The sequence below is a fragment of the Lactuca saligna genome, chromosome 6, assembly GCF_052625555.1.
Source record: "Lactuca saligna cultivar CGN05327 chromosome 6, ASM5262555v1, whole genome shotgun sequence".
In the NCBI taxonomy this organism is placed as follows: Eukaryota; Viridiplantae; Streptophyta; class Magnoliopsida; order Asterales; family Asteraceae; genus Lactuca; species Lactuca saligna.
In genome coordinates, this window is record NC_136422.1 from 42,722,895 (window position 1) to 42,743,673 (window position 20,779).

The window sequence follows — 20,779 nt, forward strand, 5'->3', positions numbered from 1 at the left end:
CTAAAGCAACAAATTGGATTCTATAGTGGACTGTGCTACAACACTTTGCTTGGAGCTCTTCCAAGACATTGCACCCCCATTGACAATGAACACATACCATGATTGTGACTTACAATCATCTCTATCTGTTGTGAATGAAGCATCAGTGTAACACTTTAAACTTAAGCTTTCATCAACGACTCCATATACGAGGAACATATCTTTAGTTCTACGCAAGTACTTAAAGATGTTCTTCATAGCTAACCAATGACTCTCCGTTGGATTTTGTTGGAAGTTTATTGTCATGCTCACAACAAAAGCAACATCAGGTCTAGTACAATTCATGGAATACATGATAGATCCAACTACCGAAGCATATGGAATATCTTTCATCTTGTCTAACTCAGCCTTTGTGCTAGGACATTGGGATGAACTTAGTACTATGCCATTCACCATCGTACAACTCCTATTTTAGAGTTTTCCATCTTGAACCTTTTCAAGACTTTGTCAATGTATTTAGTTCGGCTTAGACCTGCTAATCATTTTAATCTATCTCTATAGATTTTGATTCCAGGAATATACTAAGCCTCACATAGATCCTTCATTGAGAAACACTTTCCTAACCAAGCCTTTACACCTCATAAATTCGGAATGTGATTTCCAATGATAAGTATGCCATCCACATATAGGACCAAGAAGGTCGTCAAACTCCCATTAGTTTTCATGTAAACACAAGATTCATCTTTGCTTTTAACAAAACCATAATTTGTGATTTCATCATCAAAATGATGATTCCAATTTGAGATGCTTGCTTTAAGCCGTAAATGCATCTCTTGAGCTTACACACTTCATTATGATGCCTTTGGTCCACAAAACCTTCGGGCTGAACCATATAAACATCTTCTTCCAAGTGTCCATTTAGAAAGGCAGTTTGACATCTATTTTCCATATCTCATAGTCATGATATGTAGCTATGGTAAGTAGTATCCTAATATATTTAATCATAGCAACTAGTGAAAATGTTTCGTCATAATCAACCCCTTGGGTTTGAGTGAATCCTTTAGCAACAAGTCATGTTTTAAATGTGTGTAAATTTCCATCCATGTCAGTCTTCTTCTTCAAGACCCACTTACTCCCTATAATCTTACATTAAGGAGGAAGTTCAACTAAATCCCAAACTTAGTTTTCTCTCATGTATTGCATCTCTACGTTTATTGCTTCAAGCCATTTATCAGATCTAATATTTGCCATTATGTTTCAATAGGTGATAGGCTCGTCAATGGGAAATCCGTATCTCTCATAATCTTGATGAATTCTACCGGATCTATGAACTCCTTGTGTTTTAACAGGTTGAAGAGTAATCGCAAAATTGGACCAAAATGACATTTTTGTAAATTGTAGGAGCTAGGTACGAACAATGGGCGTCGCCTAGGAACGCTAGGCATAAGTGGCTCGAGTGGAAACCCTAATTTTTAGGATTTGGACCCTATTTAAACTTCCTTAAGACCCAAACCTGTCCCGAGAAAACCCTAATCCATTCTTAGAGAATTTTTAAGCTTTTGTGTGTGTTTTGGTAACCTTGAAGGAAAGAGGAAGAAGAGAAGATCATCTTAGAGGACTGATACACATTGGATCTAGAATAACAACCCCATTTGGCATCATTTGGAGGTAAAAAGCTTTGAACTTAATGAAGCTATGATTAGATCTAAGTTAGCCATGAAGTTTGCTTATTTTGATCCCATTAGTTTGGTATTTTGAGTATGAGCTACTCCAATCCATTTAACTTGTCCTTTCGGATGTTTTGGGGTGTTTAGAAGCATAAAAATGTGGTTTTGATCATTATTTCCATTCCATGCATTGATTACAAGGTCTTAATGGGTTAAGTTGTTGGGGGGGGGGGGGGGTTGTGTTTGGGAACTTTATAGTCATGCAAGACCATAAAGTTGGAAACTTTATAGTTAAGGACGTCATTTTAGGGTTAGATCTAGATTATGGACATAAGATCTTAATGAATAAGATCTTAATGGAAAGGAAATAACTTAGATGCGAGCGTTGGGTGTTCGAGGTCAACTAGCCCGATTTCTGGTCAAGATGGTGTACGCCAAGCGTACAAGCTGAGTACATTGGGCGTACTCAGTTGTGTTGACCAAGTTTGACTTTTTGACTTTAACCTGTATTAACCAAGTTTGACCTAAGGGTATTTTGAGTGGTAATTGAGACTGGTTATTATTTGATGACTAAGTTGCCGTTTGAGCTGATTTTCAAAGCTGTGACCTAACCAACGATCTTTTTCAGACCGAAATGTGAGTTTTCCTCACTATACTTGTGGGTCAAAGGCACCATGGCCGGTCCATTGGTCTGATATCCTACCATATAATGATCGATGATATGTTGAGTATGTGATAGATCTGTATGATTATATGATAGATGATGATAGACGTTAGATTGGTAGAACTGTAGGACTACATGTGATTTCTAGCTGTATGAGTATATGTCTACTGAGTATATTTGTTATTTCTTATATGTTGTCATGTTATAAGGTGGTTCCTAGAATTATGGAACCGCCTTAAGTGGTTCTGATTTTGGTTCTCATTTTTTCGGAACCACTACCCGCTAGGTACCCGCCAAAACCGGTTTATATATATATATATATATATATATATATATATATATATATATATATATATATATACACACACACACATATATATATATATATATATATATATATATATATATATATATATATATATTAATATTTCATATACATGTGTGTGTTATTTAGACCGGTTTAGAATATATATGTTCGATTTTGTCCATCTTTGGTATGAATTGATTTGATTTGGACCGAACTAAATTATGGTTTTATCGAAAAAAATTAACAAAATTGTTGTAACTAGGTTACCCGCTCTCAGAACCGGAACAGCTGGTTCCGAGACTAGTTCCAAAATTTAAGAACTACCTACACCAGTTCCGGTTCTGGTTCAAACTTTCTAGGAACCTCTGGTTCCAGTTCCGGTTCTTGGCAAATAAGGCGGGTACCCGCCTATGCTCATCCATACCCGATATTTGTTTGATTATATGTTTGTATGGTGGTACTTTGGGGGAATTCACTAAGCTTTGACTTACAATTTTAGTTTATTGTTTCATGTACTTTAGAGGATTGTAGGAAAGCGAAAGCTTGATCGTGCAAATCTTCTTGTTTTTATGATATTAGATCTTGGGAAAAACTCTAATTATGTTTATACTTTTGAAACAGTTGTTTTGTAAACACTTTAAGGTTGAAATTGGTTGTTTTTTTAAAAGTTAAAATTTATTGAGATTTTGGGGATCTTATAAAAATCTCTAGTACCCACATGGCCATTTACTTATTCATACTTTAAGCAAAAGACTAAACCATCCTTAAAAAAATTGTATGCTTTGAACCGGCCACCACTTTTGACTAAAAGTCAAAATTAAATCCAACAGCCGACTGGGGTAGGGTCCCGTCTCTCGCCGGTCTACGAGTGGTTATTATGTATTAGTGGTGTTGCAAATGTTGTAACCGAAACCGAAACATGTTAGATTTTCAACTTGTTTAGAGAACTTCATTGTCATCTCGATAAAGCAACCAACATTTATTATGAAAACATTAGTGGGGTCTATCTCTCCAAACAACCTCATACAACACCAACGATACACATAGGGATTGGCATATATTGTCAATGCGATAAAATCGTCACGATGAACTTTTCCTCCTTCATGTCCCTTTAAACCATCAACATGCCGATATCTTCAAGTAGGGCCTTCCATCGCCTCTCTTTACGGATTCTAGAGACAACTTAAGTGTTTGTTCTTGACCTCCCGTTCAAACTGTGGGGTCGTATTAACATGTATTTTATGTTGTACATTACGTATTATGTTTTACATTATGTTGCTTAGCTTTCATTGTGCAACCCATGTACTTTATTCTTTGTACATTTACTCCAAAGCAATAAGAAATCCGATCCAAAAACATTAAAAATTACAAGCTCACATCTTTAAAACATGTCTTAAAAGAATGGGTATTCATGCACATTCTTATAAGGAACGTCTTGTCCGCCTTCAAGATTCAATTTTCCATTTCTATTTCTTTCAAGTAATGTCATTGGTTGAGTGGTGGTGGTCCATTAGGTATTAGACTCGACTAAATGCCTTTAGCACCAATTCATATAGTTACGAATTTGCGAAAGCCCATTCAAGAATTAAGAAACTGACAGATAAATTAGGTTAAACAAAATGGCCAAAATTTCTTTGCTTTTGGAATCTTGATTTCGTAACAACAAAAACGAGCACGAGTATTTAATAATAAGAAACAAAGCATACCTTGTACCCGAAAAGCGAAGATTGCATATCTATATGGGCCAAGTTCAAGATTTTTTTCTTTCTTATTTACAATATCAATCCCTACACAATTGTTCAATGCCACTTTTTTGAATCTAAGTTATACCACGAAGAATGCAAGAATTACATCACACAAACAAAATCAAATCAAACATATGATACATTTCTTAAACAATCATCTAATCTACTTCAAGAATCATTAGTTGAATCTAGTTTAGGTTTATACAATGGAGTATCTTCACCAAGCAAAAGAGACCTCAACATAGCTTCACATACATCACTATCATACACAAGCAAATGGCCACCATCATGAACTTCATGATACTTGATCCATGGCAACCTTTTCCAAACATACCTTTGTAGTTCAACAGGCACAACTTTATCTTCGTAACCTTGCCATATATGAAGACGACATTGACTTTCACCAAATGGACGGCTCAGATTCAACGGATCAAAATCCCATTTCCCAAATGCCACAATGAAATCCTTTCGAAGACTATCAAATATCGGCTCTTCCTTCAGTTTGCTCTGTTAAATTCAAGATCAAAGATCAATTTTTTTTTTTTTGTTGTTGATTGAATCTTGAAATTTATGAGTTAAATCAAGATCAATGGTGTTTTTTGTCCCTGTGTAGTTTATGTTAATTAAATTTTGGAATATAAAGACGAGCGAAATTCAAGATTAATGGTCATTTTTCTAATGTTATCTAAAGTGAGCTTATTTTTTTTGATATTTTTACCTTGTTATGGTTTATAAATTAAAAAATAAGACTAGGGTTTAAAGAATTTATTGAGATTTTTTAAAATTATCTAAAAATATATTTATTAATTATAAAGCATTTAATATTTTAAATGTTTTTTTATATCATTTTACATATTTAGTCTTAGACTAGCGGTTAGTCCGTCAAAGTACAATCTCCCTATTCTAATAAATGAATAAATTTATTCGAATCTTCATTAATATTATATGTCACCTACCATGCCACATTTTAGCCTATTAATTCACCATTTTAAATTTTAAATTTCCCATTCTAATTATATTATATTAATAATTGATTCTTCATTTCAAATTTCAAAAATTTTACATTCTAATTACATTAAATTAATAACATTAAAATAAAAAATAAAGTAAAACTAATATATATTATAAGCTGATATAAATTCATGTATTTATTTAAATCAACGTTTATAATTTTATATAATTAAAAAAATATTTCTTAATTAATAATTTTATTTAAAATAATTTATTTGAAATAATTAATTAATAATTTTAAGTTTATTATGAAAGTTTAATTAATTTATAATCATGATTCGAGTTATAAACTAGTCTATTCTAATAAATAAAAACCTTTTTGCCACATGTCATATTCAATTCATTCTGTCACATATCATTTTGTAGTTATTTTAAATTAATTTTTTACACATATCATTTTATGGGTTTTTTTTTATTATTTTATTAAATTTCATATAGTATTTAAATGTAATAATTCCAATAAATGTAATAATAAATAGATATTAATTTAATTAATGAATTTAACTTATAATTTCAAAGTTCCTAAATTAGAGTCACAGTTTCCTTTGTTTATTTCTCTAAATTATTTATTTAAATTTATAAAAAAAAACATTTTAATTATAATAATACAATATTTTTTTTCTTATAAATTCAAAATTTTTAAATATTTAGATATTTATATTTAACTTTTTTTGTTGAAAAATAAACCCATATAATATATAAATCACACAGCTGGTCTTGAAAAATAAAAAGAATCAAATTCAAGATCAATGATTATATATATATATTTTGAGTTGTTTTTATTAATTAAATCCTAAACTTTAAAGACCATCAAAATCAAGATCGATGGTCATTTTTTCTGTTATTTATTTTTTTTTTGTTAATCAAAATTTGAAATCTAAACACGAGTTAAATTTGCATCTTGAAATCTAAAGACGAGTTAAATTCAAGATAAATGATTTTTTTTTTCTGTTTTCCTTTTTGTTAGTCAAATCTTGGAATTTAAAGACAAGGTAAACCCAAAATCAATGATCATTTTCTGTTTTTTTTCGTTAATTAACTCATGAAAATTAAAGGCGAGTTCAACTCAAGATCAATGCATTATTTTTCTGTTTTTTTTTGTTAACAAAAACTTGAAATTAAAAAACGAGAGGCTATTACTTCTTACCTTACAGAGCAATTGATACCCAGGAGTGTTTTTAAGAACTTCCAAATCTTTATTGCTGAAAAATTTAGGGTTCCGATCAAGAACAGAAGACGACGGGAACATTTTCTGAGTCAACCACCAGTGTAACAACCCCGGCGTGTGACGCGCCACCCAAACCGCCCACTGTGAAAGCTTTTTCCGGTAATCATCTTGTATCAGATCACGAGGAAGCGACGGCCATCTGTAATTAACAAACGGAACCACCATAACAACTCCGGCTAACCTGCATCATCATACACCATTTCAGTAATAAAATTTACACAACATTCAAATCAACTTCAAATTCTTCTCAGATTGTGACCTTTCTGGAATGTTCTTGATGCAACTCCATGTGGGATATGATCCAATCGAGACACCAATGAGATAGAATTTAGATCCAAGCTGTAATTGGTCTGCAAGTTCTTGAATATCTGATGATTCACTCTTTAACGAACGCTTTGGATTTGGGTCGCTATCTCCGTATCCAGCTCTGTCGAATTGTACAAGATAAATCCCCAATTCATCCATTAGTTTCTGAAATTTAGGACATCTGGGTATCAATTTCGATACAAAAACTGTTAAAAATACACATAGATCTACATTCAACACAGACAAGGTATGAAATGAAAAGGGGTTTATCAATATGTACTTGGGTAGCCATGAAGTTCATGTCTTTGTTGCTAGCGAATCCATGAACAATAACGACTCTGTAAGTCGATTCATTCTTCGGGACTCCTCGTTCTTTGTAAGCTAAGTATCTTCCATCACAGAGTTTGATTCTACCTGATGAAGAATACGATGACTTTTCGTTTTTCGGATCAATTGAATCGATAATATCTGATGAATTAGGTGAATCACACTCTGAAGTTACTGGTCTTGTTGGTTGATCTGATATTCGCAAACAACTCATTCCTAGACACCCCATCATCAACCCCACAACTCTCTTCAACACCATTTCTGAAAAAAGATCGAAGCTTTATAATACCCATAACATCATATGTCTATATCAATTCAAATAAAGAATTCAAAAGCGTATATTACAAGACTTCTGAGTTTTAGATTTTGGATTTTAGGGTTTACCTTAGTGAAAGAGAAAGGATCTACAGATGGGTTGTTGATGACGGCTGCAGCAATCAAATTGACACACCTGATTTGATAAAACGAATTGGAAAAATACACACACAAACACACACAGTCTACGTGGATATATACAGCTGAGATTGGTGATGCTTTTTGTCGTAAAGTTTCGGTTTTTGTAGTTAATTTCTTGCCTGAGTTAAACTCGAAATGGTCAACAGCCAGCACATGGCGATTCTGAAGGCATATTCTATTCGACAGCGGTGGATATTCAAGTTGAATGATATGCGAATAATGATTGCTTTCAGAAGAGGGTGATCTAAAATGAGTTGGTTTAGCAAGTATTTATGTCTTTGAAGAGGACTTGCGATATGAAATATGTCATATAACTTTGTGTTCGAAATCGTACATGTTAAATTTGCCCAATATTGCGTCAGAAAATGGCAAGAGAATCATTATATCATTCAAAAATTTAAATTTATTGCTTGTTTGCAACTTACAAACGATTTGAGATTTTATTCTTTTAGGAATTCACCATACTTACTACTTATAGACCATGTATTGATCACAACATAACTACTTATGGACCATGTGTTGATCACAACATATTATTATGGTACCATGGGTGCATATTTATCAATTATCACCACATTAGGCTACGATCAAAATGTGATTTTATAAAAACTTTTAAAGTCTATTAGAGTTTATAAACTTATGGTATTACAAAACTAATATCACGAACATAGTAAAAATAATTGAATAATACAATCCAAAGACTATCCTAAGTCTTCCATGAGCATTCATTATTAATGCTCTTCTAATCCTTAGCCTCCAAACCTGAATACAAATACAGAACACATTTAAAAACAAAACGCCTAAGTCGAAAGATTTATGAGATACATAGGTTTAGACACAATAAAATAAATATGAAATACACTTTCAATATATTCATACGAACCTTAACTTCTGAACTTCATAAATTGAAACTTACTTTCATAACATCATGAACACATTATCAGATCATAAAAACATTCGATATCATAAACCTTACAGATTACACGTACATATAAAAACATTCGATATCATAAACCTTACAGAGTACACGTACATATGGGAGTCTATACCCCTTATCTGTTAACTACCAACTCATATGACATATGATGAGTTCATACCCCTCGCCAGTTCACAACCAACTCCTTACTAACCACGGGAGCCCTAATCTCATTGTGGTCGATAGGGAGTCTATATCCGTCGACAACTACTTAGCGACATGAGGTACCATTCTATTATATTATTCGTCTCGTTATGAGGAAATGGCCTAAACCATGAATGCATTCATAACATAACACAAAACACAAAACATGAGTAATTTAATCATCAATCAATAAACGTACACCATGTTAAAACATTCATAACTAAACCACACACAATTCCCTTTAAAACAATACACATATGACATGCTAAAACTTTCATAATTAAACCATTAACAATGTCTTATAATATAATAAACATATGACATGCTAAAACTTTCATGTTCAACTGCTGGTATTTCCCTTTAAATCATCCAACTTGAGAACATAAAGATTTAAGTATTAAAACACTTGACATTAAATTTCATATAAAAAAAGCTTGCTTTGCTATGTACCCATAAAAACCGCATGTACTCACTTTATTAGTTAGTGAAAACTAACTTTAACCTATGTCCTTCAATTGGTTCCTTTTGACCAAAATACCTTCAATTCATATTCAATCAACACATAGAGTTCTTAATAACATGACTTAACTCATTAAGAGCTTAATTCCATTTCTTACTTATATATGACTTAATTCGTTAAGTTCTTAACTCAATTTCAAGTTTCCAGCCCTTTCATTAGTTAAGGCTTGGAATTATAGTTGAGACAATTACTATTACATCACACTAAAGCTTTATAGCATTCAAAAACATGTCTAGAATTTCATACACATTCCACCATGGAAGAACTAAAGAGACTTGAGAAAAATGAGAATGATGATACATTGACTCACCTTCTAGATGTTAAAGCTCTAGATTCTTCACAATCTCTTGGTAGAAGCCTCAATCATGGATCCTCATCCAAAAATCACATCTTACAGCTTCCAAAAACGAGAGTGTGTGTATGGATAAGGGATAAAACACCGACCATTATCCCATTTAACATAATATGGAGTTGTAGCTTATGTTTCACGTACCTAACTTGTATGAGTGACATTCTTAATTAAACTTGAATGTGTCACATTCATGCATAACATATTGCCTATTTTAGAAATGGCAATGTACATCATCGTTTTATAAAAAAACTTACTCAATGTGTCATGTATCTCCATTAGTAGCGTAACCTATAGTTAGGCAGATTCTGTTCGTGCATCAATTTCCAAGTTTTTCACTAACTTCTATTCATCTTTACACTATCATAAGTCTATTATGTCAACTCCAAAATTCATGAACTTTATATCCACATTAATATGGGAAAGAGCTTAACAATTTCACTAAGAAACTTTTGAATAAATATTTATAAGTCTAAATCTATTAAAACATGAAGTTGGTGTTCAAAAAAATAAAATTTCCCATTTTACCCTTATAATCAAATTACATAACTCCATTACTAAATTCTTAATTCCATATTTCATTTTGTCACAAAGGATATTATAACTTACATCGACACACTTAAAAGACTCGAGATTTCAAAAGTTCATGATACTCATAAATTGACCAAATTACCCTTAAGATCATATGGTCTTTTAACATAGACAACAAGGCTTATTACCCACTTGTTCATTATTAGATATAAGAAATTTGTGGTCATTACAAATATCTACCTCTTAAAAGGATTTCATCGTCAAAATCACTAACATAAATTAATCGGGTTTAAGATTCACTTACAAAAACCTTATTTGTCCAAACATGGCTAATTATTGAAAATTTTATTTTCTTTAAACCTTTCTTTTGCTTTGACCAACTATTGGATTGTCCTAACCATGGTCAATAAACTTCTTTTACTTTTTTCCTTTATATTCATCATTTATTCCTCACTTTCTCAATTCTCATAGACGAGTTTAAGTCAAATCATGATCATATTCAAGAATTACTTTCCATGTTCTTTCTTCACTTAATCTCCAAAAACCTATAACCTATATTTTATAAGACTTGTTTACTTATATGTTTTCCTTCTTGATCTTAGATTCATTTCTTAAATTAGTTCTTATTTAAATAAGAGGGTTATCTTAATCTTGTTTCACACCATTATCAAATTGCCATTTAAATTAGATATTCTTTTTCCTGAACTTTAACCCATTGTTGTATTCTTCATGTTGTCAAATCTTTCTTAACAAGTTATAACATGTATATCCTTGTTGTTTGAATCTTCATATACTTGGCTAAACTTTCTTTTCCTTAGAAACTATTGAGCTTTATCCTTCCTTGAGTTCTTATTTTCTTAGGAAGTTAATTATCACTATTACACTACTTTTCACCACACATAGTTTCTTGTAGATTCTCATACCTTCTCACTTGGTTTTCTCAAGTATTCAATGTTATCATGTCTTCGATGGAATTTACAATTTCTTGCAGATGAAGGCAAGCATTTGACATTTCTTTTTCCTTTTTTCAATATTACTTCGAACATTTAGGTCTACTTATATCGTTCAGTTACTTTGTGTGATTAAATATCCTTTTCCGATTCTATCTATACCTTAGAAAAAAATGAGGGGTATTTTATTTTAAGGTTCCATTAACTAATACATCTACATAGTAATAATCATTTTTGCATTATTGCTTCATGTGGCTTACAAATCCGTATTTACTTCTTCATGATTCCATTCAAGATTCACTAGTCATTTTTACTATTTTCCATTTACCATTTTGTCAATCCACTTGTCCTTAGACGAACCCTTTCTTTGACGCCTACCATTCATAATATCTTATATTTCTATTTAATATGCTTCTTCCTTTAATGTCACTTCTTTTAAAAATTATCTATATGAGATTGAAATAAACCACTAGAGGACTGGAAATACTCGTAAGATTCAATAATCTTTAAATTTCCTAAAGTATTCTTATAAGTCTAGTTATATCTCATGTGAGTGAAATTTAACCTAAAAGTTAAACTATATTCCTAAAAACCAATCAAAATGTGATATATAAACATGGGTTGTACAATTCATGCAACTAATAAAGGACTCAATGCATTTTCTATAGAAATTTAATTCATGAGTTTAGTTATCATTTGTCTATTCTTCCTTTCATATCCGGTGAGGTCATTTCTCGATCCTTTTATACAATTCACATACAAAATTCTAAACATATCCAAAGGACATTTCATCATGGAAATACATTGAACTTATTTCATTAAGTTTTCATTTCAACTAGTATGTGTATAGTTTTTCAAACAATATCCACATTCATTATGATTATTAGATTTCACGTCTCAAGACTCGAACTAGTACACGTTTTATCTATTAACAATCTAACCCTTACTGAAATATCACAGTAAGGTAATATAGTTTTCATGAATTTCTAAAAATCTATAACACTTCTCTTCATCCTATCATTCATGAACAATCATACCCATAGTAACTAAAAATATTCAAAACATAAAAGAGTGATATGATTCCCTAGTTCACTTTGTGTGACTAATCAAAGTGTATAGGGTTCACTTAGTTCAACCAATCTTGACAAGACTGCCGGGGTTCCCCTAGACAAGCCCAGTCACAAGAACTACCAAGGTGCCCCTGGTGGCCCACCTCATATTACATATTATGGTCATCATTTATGGTTATCTAAAAACTTAATGAAATATATTACACTATTTCACACTTCCTTTTCAATAATATGTTTCTTGAATAATCCATGATAGAAAATGATTTCATCTCCTCTTACCAAATTCTTAGTCTTGACATCACACTTATCTCTAAGGACTTATTATTTCTTTTGTTCCTTCATTGCTATCACTACTCACATATCCTTGAAAGGGTTTCCTATAAAAATCCCTTCAACTGAAGCTCTTTTCTTTTGATACATCATTATCTGCCATTCATTCTTTTGTATTATTCTTCTCATAACCAAAGTTACTCCCATTGTAACAATAAAATCTATTATTACTTTTTTTTTTTTTTTTTTTTTTTTTTTTTTTTTTTTTTTTTTTTTAAATATTGTCATTTAGGAAGACCTTATTTTGTATAAATATCAATCTCTTATGTTATAGTAAGTCATGATTAATTTTACAATCTTTCCTTCTTTAATTGATGGGTGTAACACTTGTTTTTCTGAATGGATCAGTTGATAATGTAAAGGAGTCAATTACATTATTTTTGAGGGACACCATATGTGTAACGCCCGAATCTTGACATATGTTTTTCATATTTAAATCTATCATGTTGGGGATTACCACGACATAGTGGAGACACCAGTACGACATGGAGAGGCGAAAATGGATCGCGTGTATTCGAGTCACCACGACGTGGCAGTATTGGCCACGAAGTGGTGACACCTGACATATAAACTCTATTTTTCTAGGTTTGTGCCCTATTTAAAAGAATGAAGAGGCTAGGGTTTGATCATCCTCATCCTCCATCAGTCCCATCAATCCCTATTGAAACCCTAATTAGTTTCCTCTATTATTGAGTTATTTTTGGTGTTCCTAGAAGCTAAAGAAGGAATAAGGAGGAAGAAAGAAGCAAAGAACAAGAAAGCAAGTCTCCATTTATCACACCCCCAAACTGGAACGGCAGAAATGTTCCGGGATGGAGGATATCATGTAAAGTATCACAAAAATTGTATAATAGGAATGAAAGCAAACAGAACCATTACATTAATAAATTAAAGTATTTACACCTATTCAATACATAGTTTGTATGACATCAAAAATGTGTAGCAAAAGTATTAAAAGACACGACTCTAAAAGCTCCGTCTTCTCAAAATCTATGGGTATTCTTATCTTATCGGTTCCCTAAGAATACAAGTGATTTTGAAAGTGTATCAACATGAGTTCATAAGCTTGTTTATAATTGAAAACCATCAATTTGTTCCTTGAAAATGTAAGTATGTTTTTCCTAGAAAATATTATATTTTATGTTGTAATTTGTTGAACTTAAAACGTATATATGTTATAGTACTTTGTAATAGTAAAAAGGTAGTTTTAATTCACATAAAACTATGAATATATGTTTTCTATGTGCTGGAATAGCGTTCTGCAAATGTGCTTATGTTAAAATCCACTAGATTCGCCTGTGGTACTTGTAAAATAATGTTTTATAGCTTTATTATTTAAATAAAACTATGTGAAGTTGTTACTTATTCATACATTAATTGTGTTGTTCAATACCAAATTGTGAGTTCTCATAACTATACTCATATACCAGATGGACTGACACGATGTTCTTCAGGCGTCGGAATCGTTCATGACATTTGTCACCCCACGCCTGCCGGCCTAACTGTAGCTAACAATTAAGGTGCGGGATTGTCAGTCCAGTATATATCTTTACACAAACTCACGCTAAGGTCAGGACTTTTCTTGGCACTTAAATAAGTACTTGAAGACGTTATCTCACAAAACTATATCGACGGTTATGATGGGTTTTGAGCATTCTAACACTCCTATGGTGTGCATGCAATCCTATGTGCCTTGGATCTATGTTATCACTATTATACATGCAAATATACAAAATTCCAAAGCATCATCCTAACTAGCATGTTATGGAGAAATTATACTACAAAAGTCAAGTTAGATGACATGCCTTTTGATGGAGCTTGAAGTCTTGAACCTTTAAGAGCTTAGTTCCCCAAGTGTTGCACCTCAAATGGTTCACAAAACACCACCAACAATTAGAATAACTTGAGAAGAAGGTTACTTAGGTTCACTCTATGAAAATCGTCCTTACCCTCTTGTGTACACACACTAGTAGTACCATTTAATGAACCATGGGATCCTTTATATAGTGTGGCTCATTAGGGTTACACCATGTAACTCGTGACTTTTCATTTGCTTCATGATCCATCGGTTTTAACCTCCATGGAGTATACATGGGTTACTACATAGGTTAAGCCCAACATGAAGGACAATGGATCACAAGCCCACATATATAAGAATGAATGATTTACATAATCAATCCCCATATATTTAATTAATCTCTTTTGATCACAAAATTAATTCCAAATTAATTCAAGACCAATTCTAATTAAATAATATGAATTCATATTAATATATTTGAAATTATAATATATTAATATAAATCATAAATAACCTTTTCTCACTTGTCTATCTAATTGTTCCGATGCCATGCAACTCAAATGGACCATGCTACTCTTGGGTCGAGTACATACCAAAAATAGTTACGAACTTAGACATCTAATCCAACAGTCTCCCACTTGGATAAGTCTAAAACTATTATTCAAGTATGACTCCAAGATACCGACCAACAATCGTAGCTCTTAAAGCTGTTTTCGAACTCTGACCTAGTCAAATGATGTGTCCGTTAGATAAGGGATCATATATTCCTCCATTCTAGATATCGTATAGACTGAGACATGGATTATAATCATTCTCTCTGTCCATTTGTTGTTTCCCGATTTCCGATTTATGACAACTGACTAATTGAACAAATCAAATCAGTCCAGGCTTGGCCAAGCACTTAGGGGTGTCATCATTAAATCATTGAGGGGCCCACATATATCGCTTTTATCCCTCCAAGACTAAAAGGAATGGCTAAACTTCAACCCAAATGCTCGCTTGTACTTACTCATCAAATTACACACAACGATAGGTTTTGTAACAACCAAGTTACTAGTGCGTTTACATATGTCAATGTGCAACTAACTCATAACTACAACTCACACGTCTCCGTTTGAAGAATATAAGATATTATCATCTCATGATTTACTCATGATAAAATCCATGAAGTGAGTCAAATGAGCGCGGGTTGAATCCAATGCTCGAATCTCATTCCAGGAGCACTCATGAACACTACATCCACTTTGTCCCAAACAAACTACAGACTCTTCATGATAGTCTTGCTTCAATACCTACTTCCAAAGTATGATCGACCGGGGATGGTTTTGAATAACCTAGTTATTTGGGAAGTCAAAACATGCAAAGTGAAACACAATAATAATTGAATCTAATATGGTCTCAGAACTTATGAATATAAATAAAACACCTTTTATTTATCACCATATTGATGACACATTATTTATTTCCTAATGTTTCAAATAATCAACTCAATACTTGAATTAAAACAATAGTTGTCCCATGCTCCAAGCATGTACACTATGTTTTCTAAACAATAGTTATGTTATACTCCAAGTATGCACACTATGTATGTCTATGATCCTTACTTTGTGAAATAGATCAATTGAACAAGATTCTAATGATGCTCATTTCACAATTCCAAATCTTTATTGCAAGTGTAAGAATTCCAAACTCCTGTCACTGCTCGAATGTGTTAGATTCGGCTCTATTATGCAATATTGTTTTGTAATGTCCAGGTACCAAGAGTCACAAAGACTTGACCAACGATATTACAATACATTCCACTGGAAATTGTTACAAGAAAATTCCTAGGAGATGAAGTCCCAAGTTCAAAGTACATTCCTTTGAACATCCTTCTTGCATAAAAGTTTCTAACTTTCTTATAAAATCCAACTTCCAATATGGAAAACATTTCCATATTCCCATTTTGAGTATCACTTCTGAACAAGAGCTACCTCTTTTTAGAATATGTCAATATGGTCACTCTCCAAAATTTTACACCATACTTCCAACTGCGCATGGAAACCAATCTTAGGTAAATCTCAAATTGTCCTCGACAATTTCTTAATCATTTCAGTTATATCCGGTTCTATTCCTTTTTCCCTCTTAGTGCCCTAGGTACTTGGAAAATTTAGAACTGATAAATATTATAGCACATGCAATCAATCCTATATACGAAGCATACGGGACATGATTCATGATGTCTCACATAAAGACATGATACTTGACCAGTCTTTTGCTACAATATTTCTTATAATTTGTCATGTTCTCATAATTCAAATTATGAAGAGGGATGCTGTAATCATAATCGAATTTTAGAACACAAATAATGTAACCATGACTAAATTTGATTAAAAGCTCACAATCTAAGCTTTTAGATTTGAAATGAAATATAAATTCCTCTCCCTTAATTCTAGCAAAACAACTTTTCAACCCCTGCAACTTCACGAATTGAAACTTTTATATTCTATAATTAACTTTACTAACTTGCAATATTTACCATAATTAATTATGCTCCCACTAGCATAATAATTATTATCTTACTATCATTACATTTACGCTCCCACTAGCTTTGACATATACTCAGAAATCAGTTGGACTTCTAGAAAGCAATACTTCACGGACTTTCATTACCAAAGTTTAGATTTATGATACGAGATGCTTCGATAAAACTTTATCTAAGCTTCTCAAAATCATACACCTTTCCTTAGATAGCTCACATGTGTGTCTAAACAATTATGAAGAGGGATGCCGTAATCATAATGTTTAGACCTTTTGCCATTCTCTCAATTCAAACCATGAAGAGGGATGTCGTAATCATGATCGAATTTGAGGATGCAAACATCACAATTGGTATCTCCTTAAAATCTTCTTAGTGAAAGATTTTCCTCACCATCATGTCCATGAATCAGAGAGAAACCTTATGACACTTAGATTTTACGGTGTATGTGTTCCTATCCATGTGGATTTGTCAAAACCATAACCACAAGACAAGGTTGGTGACAAATCCAAACTCATATGGACTGAATTTGTTCAATCTTAATTTCTTGCCACTTGGCAGCACAAGGGCCTGTTGGATTAGTGTCTAAGTCCATAACTATTTTAGTATGTACCTGACCCGATGGTGCATGGTCCTTTTGGATTGCCTTCACTAAAGCAACTTGATAGGATGAATTATGGAGAGAGAGAGAGAGAGAATTAATTATGATTTTTAATATATTTTGAGAATAATATATTAAATGAGAAATCATATTGTTTAATTAATATTAGTCAATAATTAATAAGAATTAATTTTGTGGCTAAAAGACATTAATTAAACTTAAGGGACTAGAACTGTCAATTGTATGATAGTTGAATATTGGGCTAATAGATTCCATAATAGAGGGGTGGACGAATTATATGGGGAAACCCATTAGAATTCGTCCAAGGCCTCTAAGGAGGGAGTCCATGGGTTGCTTAGGGCCTAAGCAGTCAAATTAGGGTTTCCTTGTTAGATAACCCTAATAGACTCACTGTTTAATGGACCCTTGAGACTTAAAAACGTGGCCAACTAATTCTTTAGGGCTTCTACACGTTTTTGGTTGCCTCCTCTCTTATCATTCTTCATCCTCTTGCTCTTGGTGTTTGTGAGCCATTAGAGGAGTGACACTTGTGACTCTAAGCTTTCTAAAGCCATTACAAGGAGGATTTGAGATTGTTATTGCTACATAACAATCAAGGTAAGATCTAAACCCCAATCTTATGTTAATATGATTAATTGTATGCTAAATCTAGGGTTTATAGCTTTGGATATTCAATTGCATGTTCATTAGACAAACTAGATCCAAAAGCTATTAGGGTTTGCATGTACACCATAAGAATGATGTTTTGCTTAAAACCCATCAGTGGTATCAGAGACACGGCTGTTTGTTTAATGTATTTGATGCTATTATGGATTATTCTTGCTTAAAAAATTGGAAATTAGGGTTTTTGGGGGCTGGACTCACCGAGTTCATGGTTGAACTCGCTGAGTCCATGGTGAACTCGATGAGTCCATGCCTGACTCGACGAGTCAACTCGTCAGAAAGAGGTAATTTCGGGTTTTTGTGCTATTTTGGCTTAGGATTATTACCAAAAACGTTTTTAATGAATAAAATCCGATTTTTATTGATTTTGGGTGAATATCCTTACCAAAATAGAAGATAATTACCAATTAATCAGATATTTGTTGCCTTATAAGATAATGTTTAATTATTTGAGTTATTTGATGAATTATCTTGCAAGAATTTGGACTAGGTCAAATTAGATAATCACCAATTAATTGTTAATTGCCTTATTTGAATTTTGTGATCTAGAATATTCTTGATAAAGTTTGGAAAAGTTTCAAATTACTCCCTTTAGGTTTTATAGTTTAAATTTGAACTTAAAAGTTTTGTTTTTGAAATTTAAATAAGTTAAACCCTAATGTTTTGAAATGTTTCAAAACTTACCCTCAAGTTTTGGAATTTAAAAGTTGATTAAAAGTTTAATTTTGAAAATGTTAAATTCTAAAACCCTAGTATTTTGAAAAGTTCAAATTAAACCCTTATGGTTTTATTAATTAATTAAAGTGTATAATTAAAAGAGATTTAATAAACCTATAAAGTTTTGGTTTACATTTAATTAAATTAAATGTATAATTTATTAAATTAGACCACCTAGTATTTTAAAAGTGTAAAATACACCCTATACTATATATAACATTAAAAGTCTAGTATTATATATGTATGAGTAAACAGTCAGTATTACCGTTAGTAGGCCTCATTCATGAAGCTGGTCTATAAGGGGTGTTTAAGGAAATTGCCTATAAAATGGCGATTGAATGGGTATCCACTCTTACCCACCGCACTCTTGACTAGTGGAGGGTCGTTAGCCGAACGGGTAGGATAGGACAGAAACCTTCCATTATAAGTATAATGAAGTACAAAAGTAACTAAATGCTTTTACAAAATTCCCAGTCTTAGTTACTTTAGGCAAAAGTGAATTGATGCAATTCCATGAAATTACACTTTGTGCCCTTGCGAAGACGTTAGTGGAGCGTGTGTGGTTAACCGACACACTAAATGGTTCTAAGCAAAGGTAGCAAAGGGTGACTCATTTTTTGTCATAGTTCGGTGGAGCGTATGTGGTTAACCGATACATCGAATAGGTGAATGTAACATTGAGGGAACCATGTAAGTTTGCATGGTTATTCACACCCTGTTTTGTGATCCTCGACATCCCAGTCACAAATCGAGGGGCATATCAAGATTTTAACATGCTATTGAAAAGTTCAATGAATCTCAAAAGATCTAGGAAGTTTCAATAAATTTAAAACTTAAATTTCATTTTCGTTTTTCATGGTGGAAATTGGTAAATCGTTATTTACCTACCTTCAAATATTCTGCAACTAGATTACGGCATCCCTCTTCTAGGTTGTAGAGTATTGTGTTGGATCCTAGCCTCAATGTTTCATTTGGGTGTCACATCAAGGATTCTAATCAACTTAACTTGAATTTTCTCCCGTTTTGTATATATCAAAGTATGACAACTATGGTCTTCCCAAATCCCATAGAACAAGCTTTCCACATGAAGTTGATATTCTACGATTCGATCGGGGAACAAGAGATCATGCTTCACTTCCTCCACCCCCTCCAATTATTCTCCCTAACACACAAGTTCGAAGGCTTGAAAAGTTCAAGCTCAATCAATCCCTTTTAGCAAGTAAACATGGGAAACCTATGTGTGTCCACGTCGTAGAGATGAAGTCACACATTGATAGGTTAAGGAAGTTAGGTGTCGAGATTTCAGCTAAGTTGGTTGTTGACTGGGTTCTTCAGTCGCTTCCTGAATCATATAGTGAGTTCATTAGAGAGTACTATATGATGGATCATGATGTGACCCTCAATGATTTGACGTATTTGCTTATAGCTACTGAATCAGCAATGATGCTGGTCGACCAAATTTGTCTGGTGAATCAGACTCCCATACTTCAATGGACATTGAAAATGGTGACATTGGAGAACCAGAAAAGGTAGATTCTGAGATTGTTCCTTGTGCCATTCTAAAAGAGTCAACTTGCTTCTATTTCCAAGAGAAGGGGCATTGGAGACGAAGCTGCCCTATTTACCTAAGAGATCTAATAGATGGGAGAGTCAAAACGTATGGCTCTACTTTAGGTAAAATCCATTAACTAACTCTTTTAAGTTCCTATTCTAGATTCTTGATACATGATGTATGTTTTGTAGGATCGAAGAAAGGAAAGGAAGCTTAAGGGAAGAAGTGAGGTGAATCTAATCGTGAAGAAATGGATTCCGATCGCATTACTTGAAGATTAGATTCTTAAGCTACTACTTGGAGTTAGAATAGATTGCTTAGGAATATGTAACAACATAGTTTTTCAGTT

General features: G+C 32.7%; 1 protein-coding gene and 1 pseudogene across 1 annotated transcript; both read right to left on the bottom strand.

Annotated features, from left to right (window-relative positions):
• LOC145002487 (secreted RxLR effector protein 161 pseudogene) lies at positions 1-435 on the bottom strand (annotated as a pseudogene).
• Positions 436-4,357: 3,922 nt separating this feature from the next.
• On the bottom strand, positions 4,358-7,973 carry LOC145001991 (alpha/beta-Hydrolases superfamily protein). Its single transcript, XM_078961309.1, has 5 exons — positions 7,619-7,973; positions 7,188-7,495; positions 6,861-7,072; positions 6,521-6,782; positions 4,358-4,869 (listed from the first exon to the last, which is right to left on the bottom strand). The coding sequence occupies exons 2-5, from the start codon at positions 7,491-7,493 to the stop codon at positions 4,531-4,533; spliced, it is 1,119 nt and encodes a 372-aa protein (XP_078817435.1). The 5' UTR covers positions 7,494-7,495; positions 7,619-7,973; the 3' UTR covers positions 4,358-4,530.
• Positions 7,974-20,779: the final 12,806 nt, after the last annotated feature.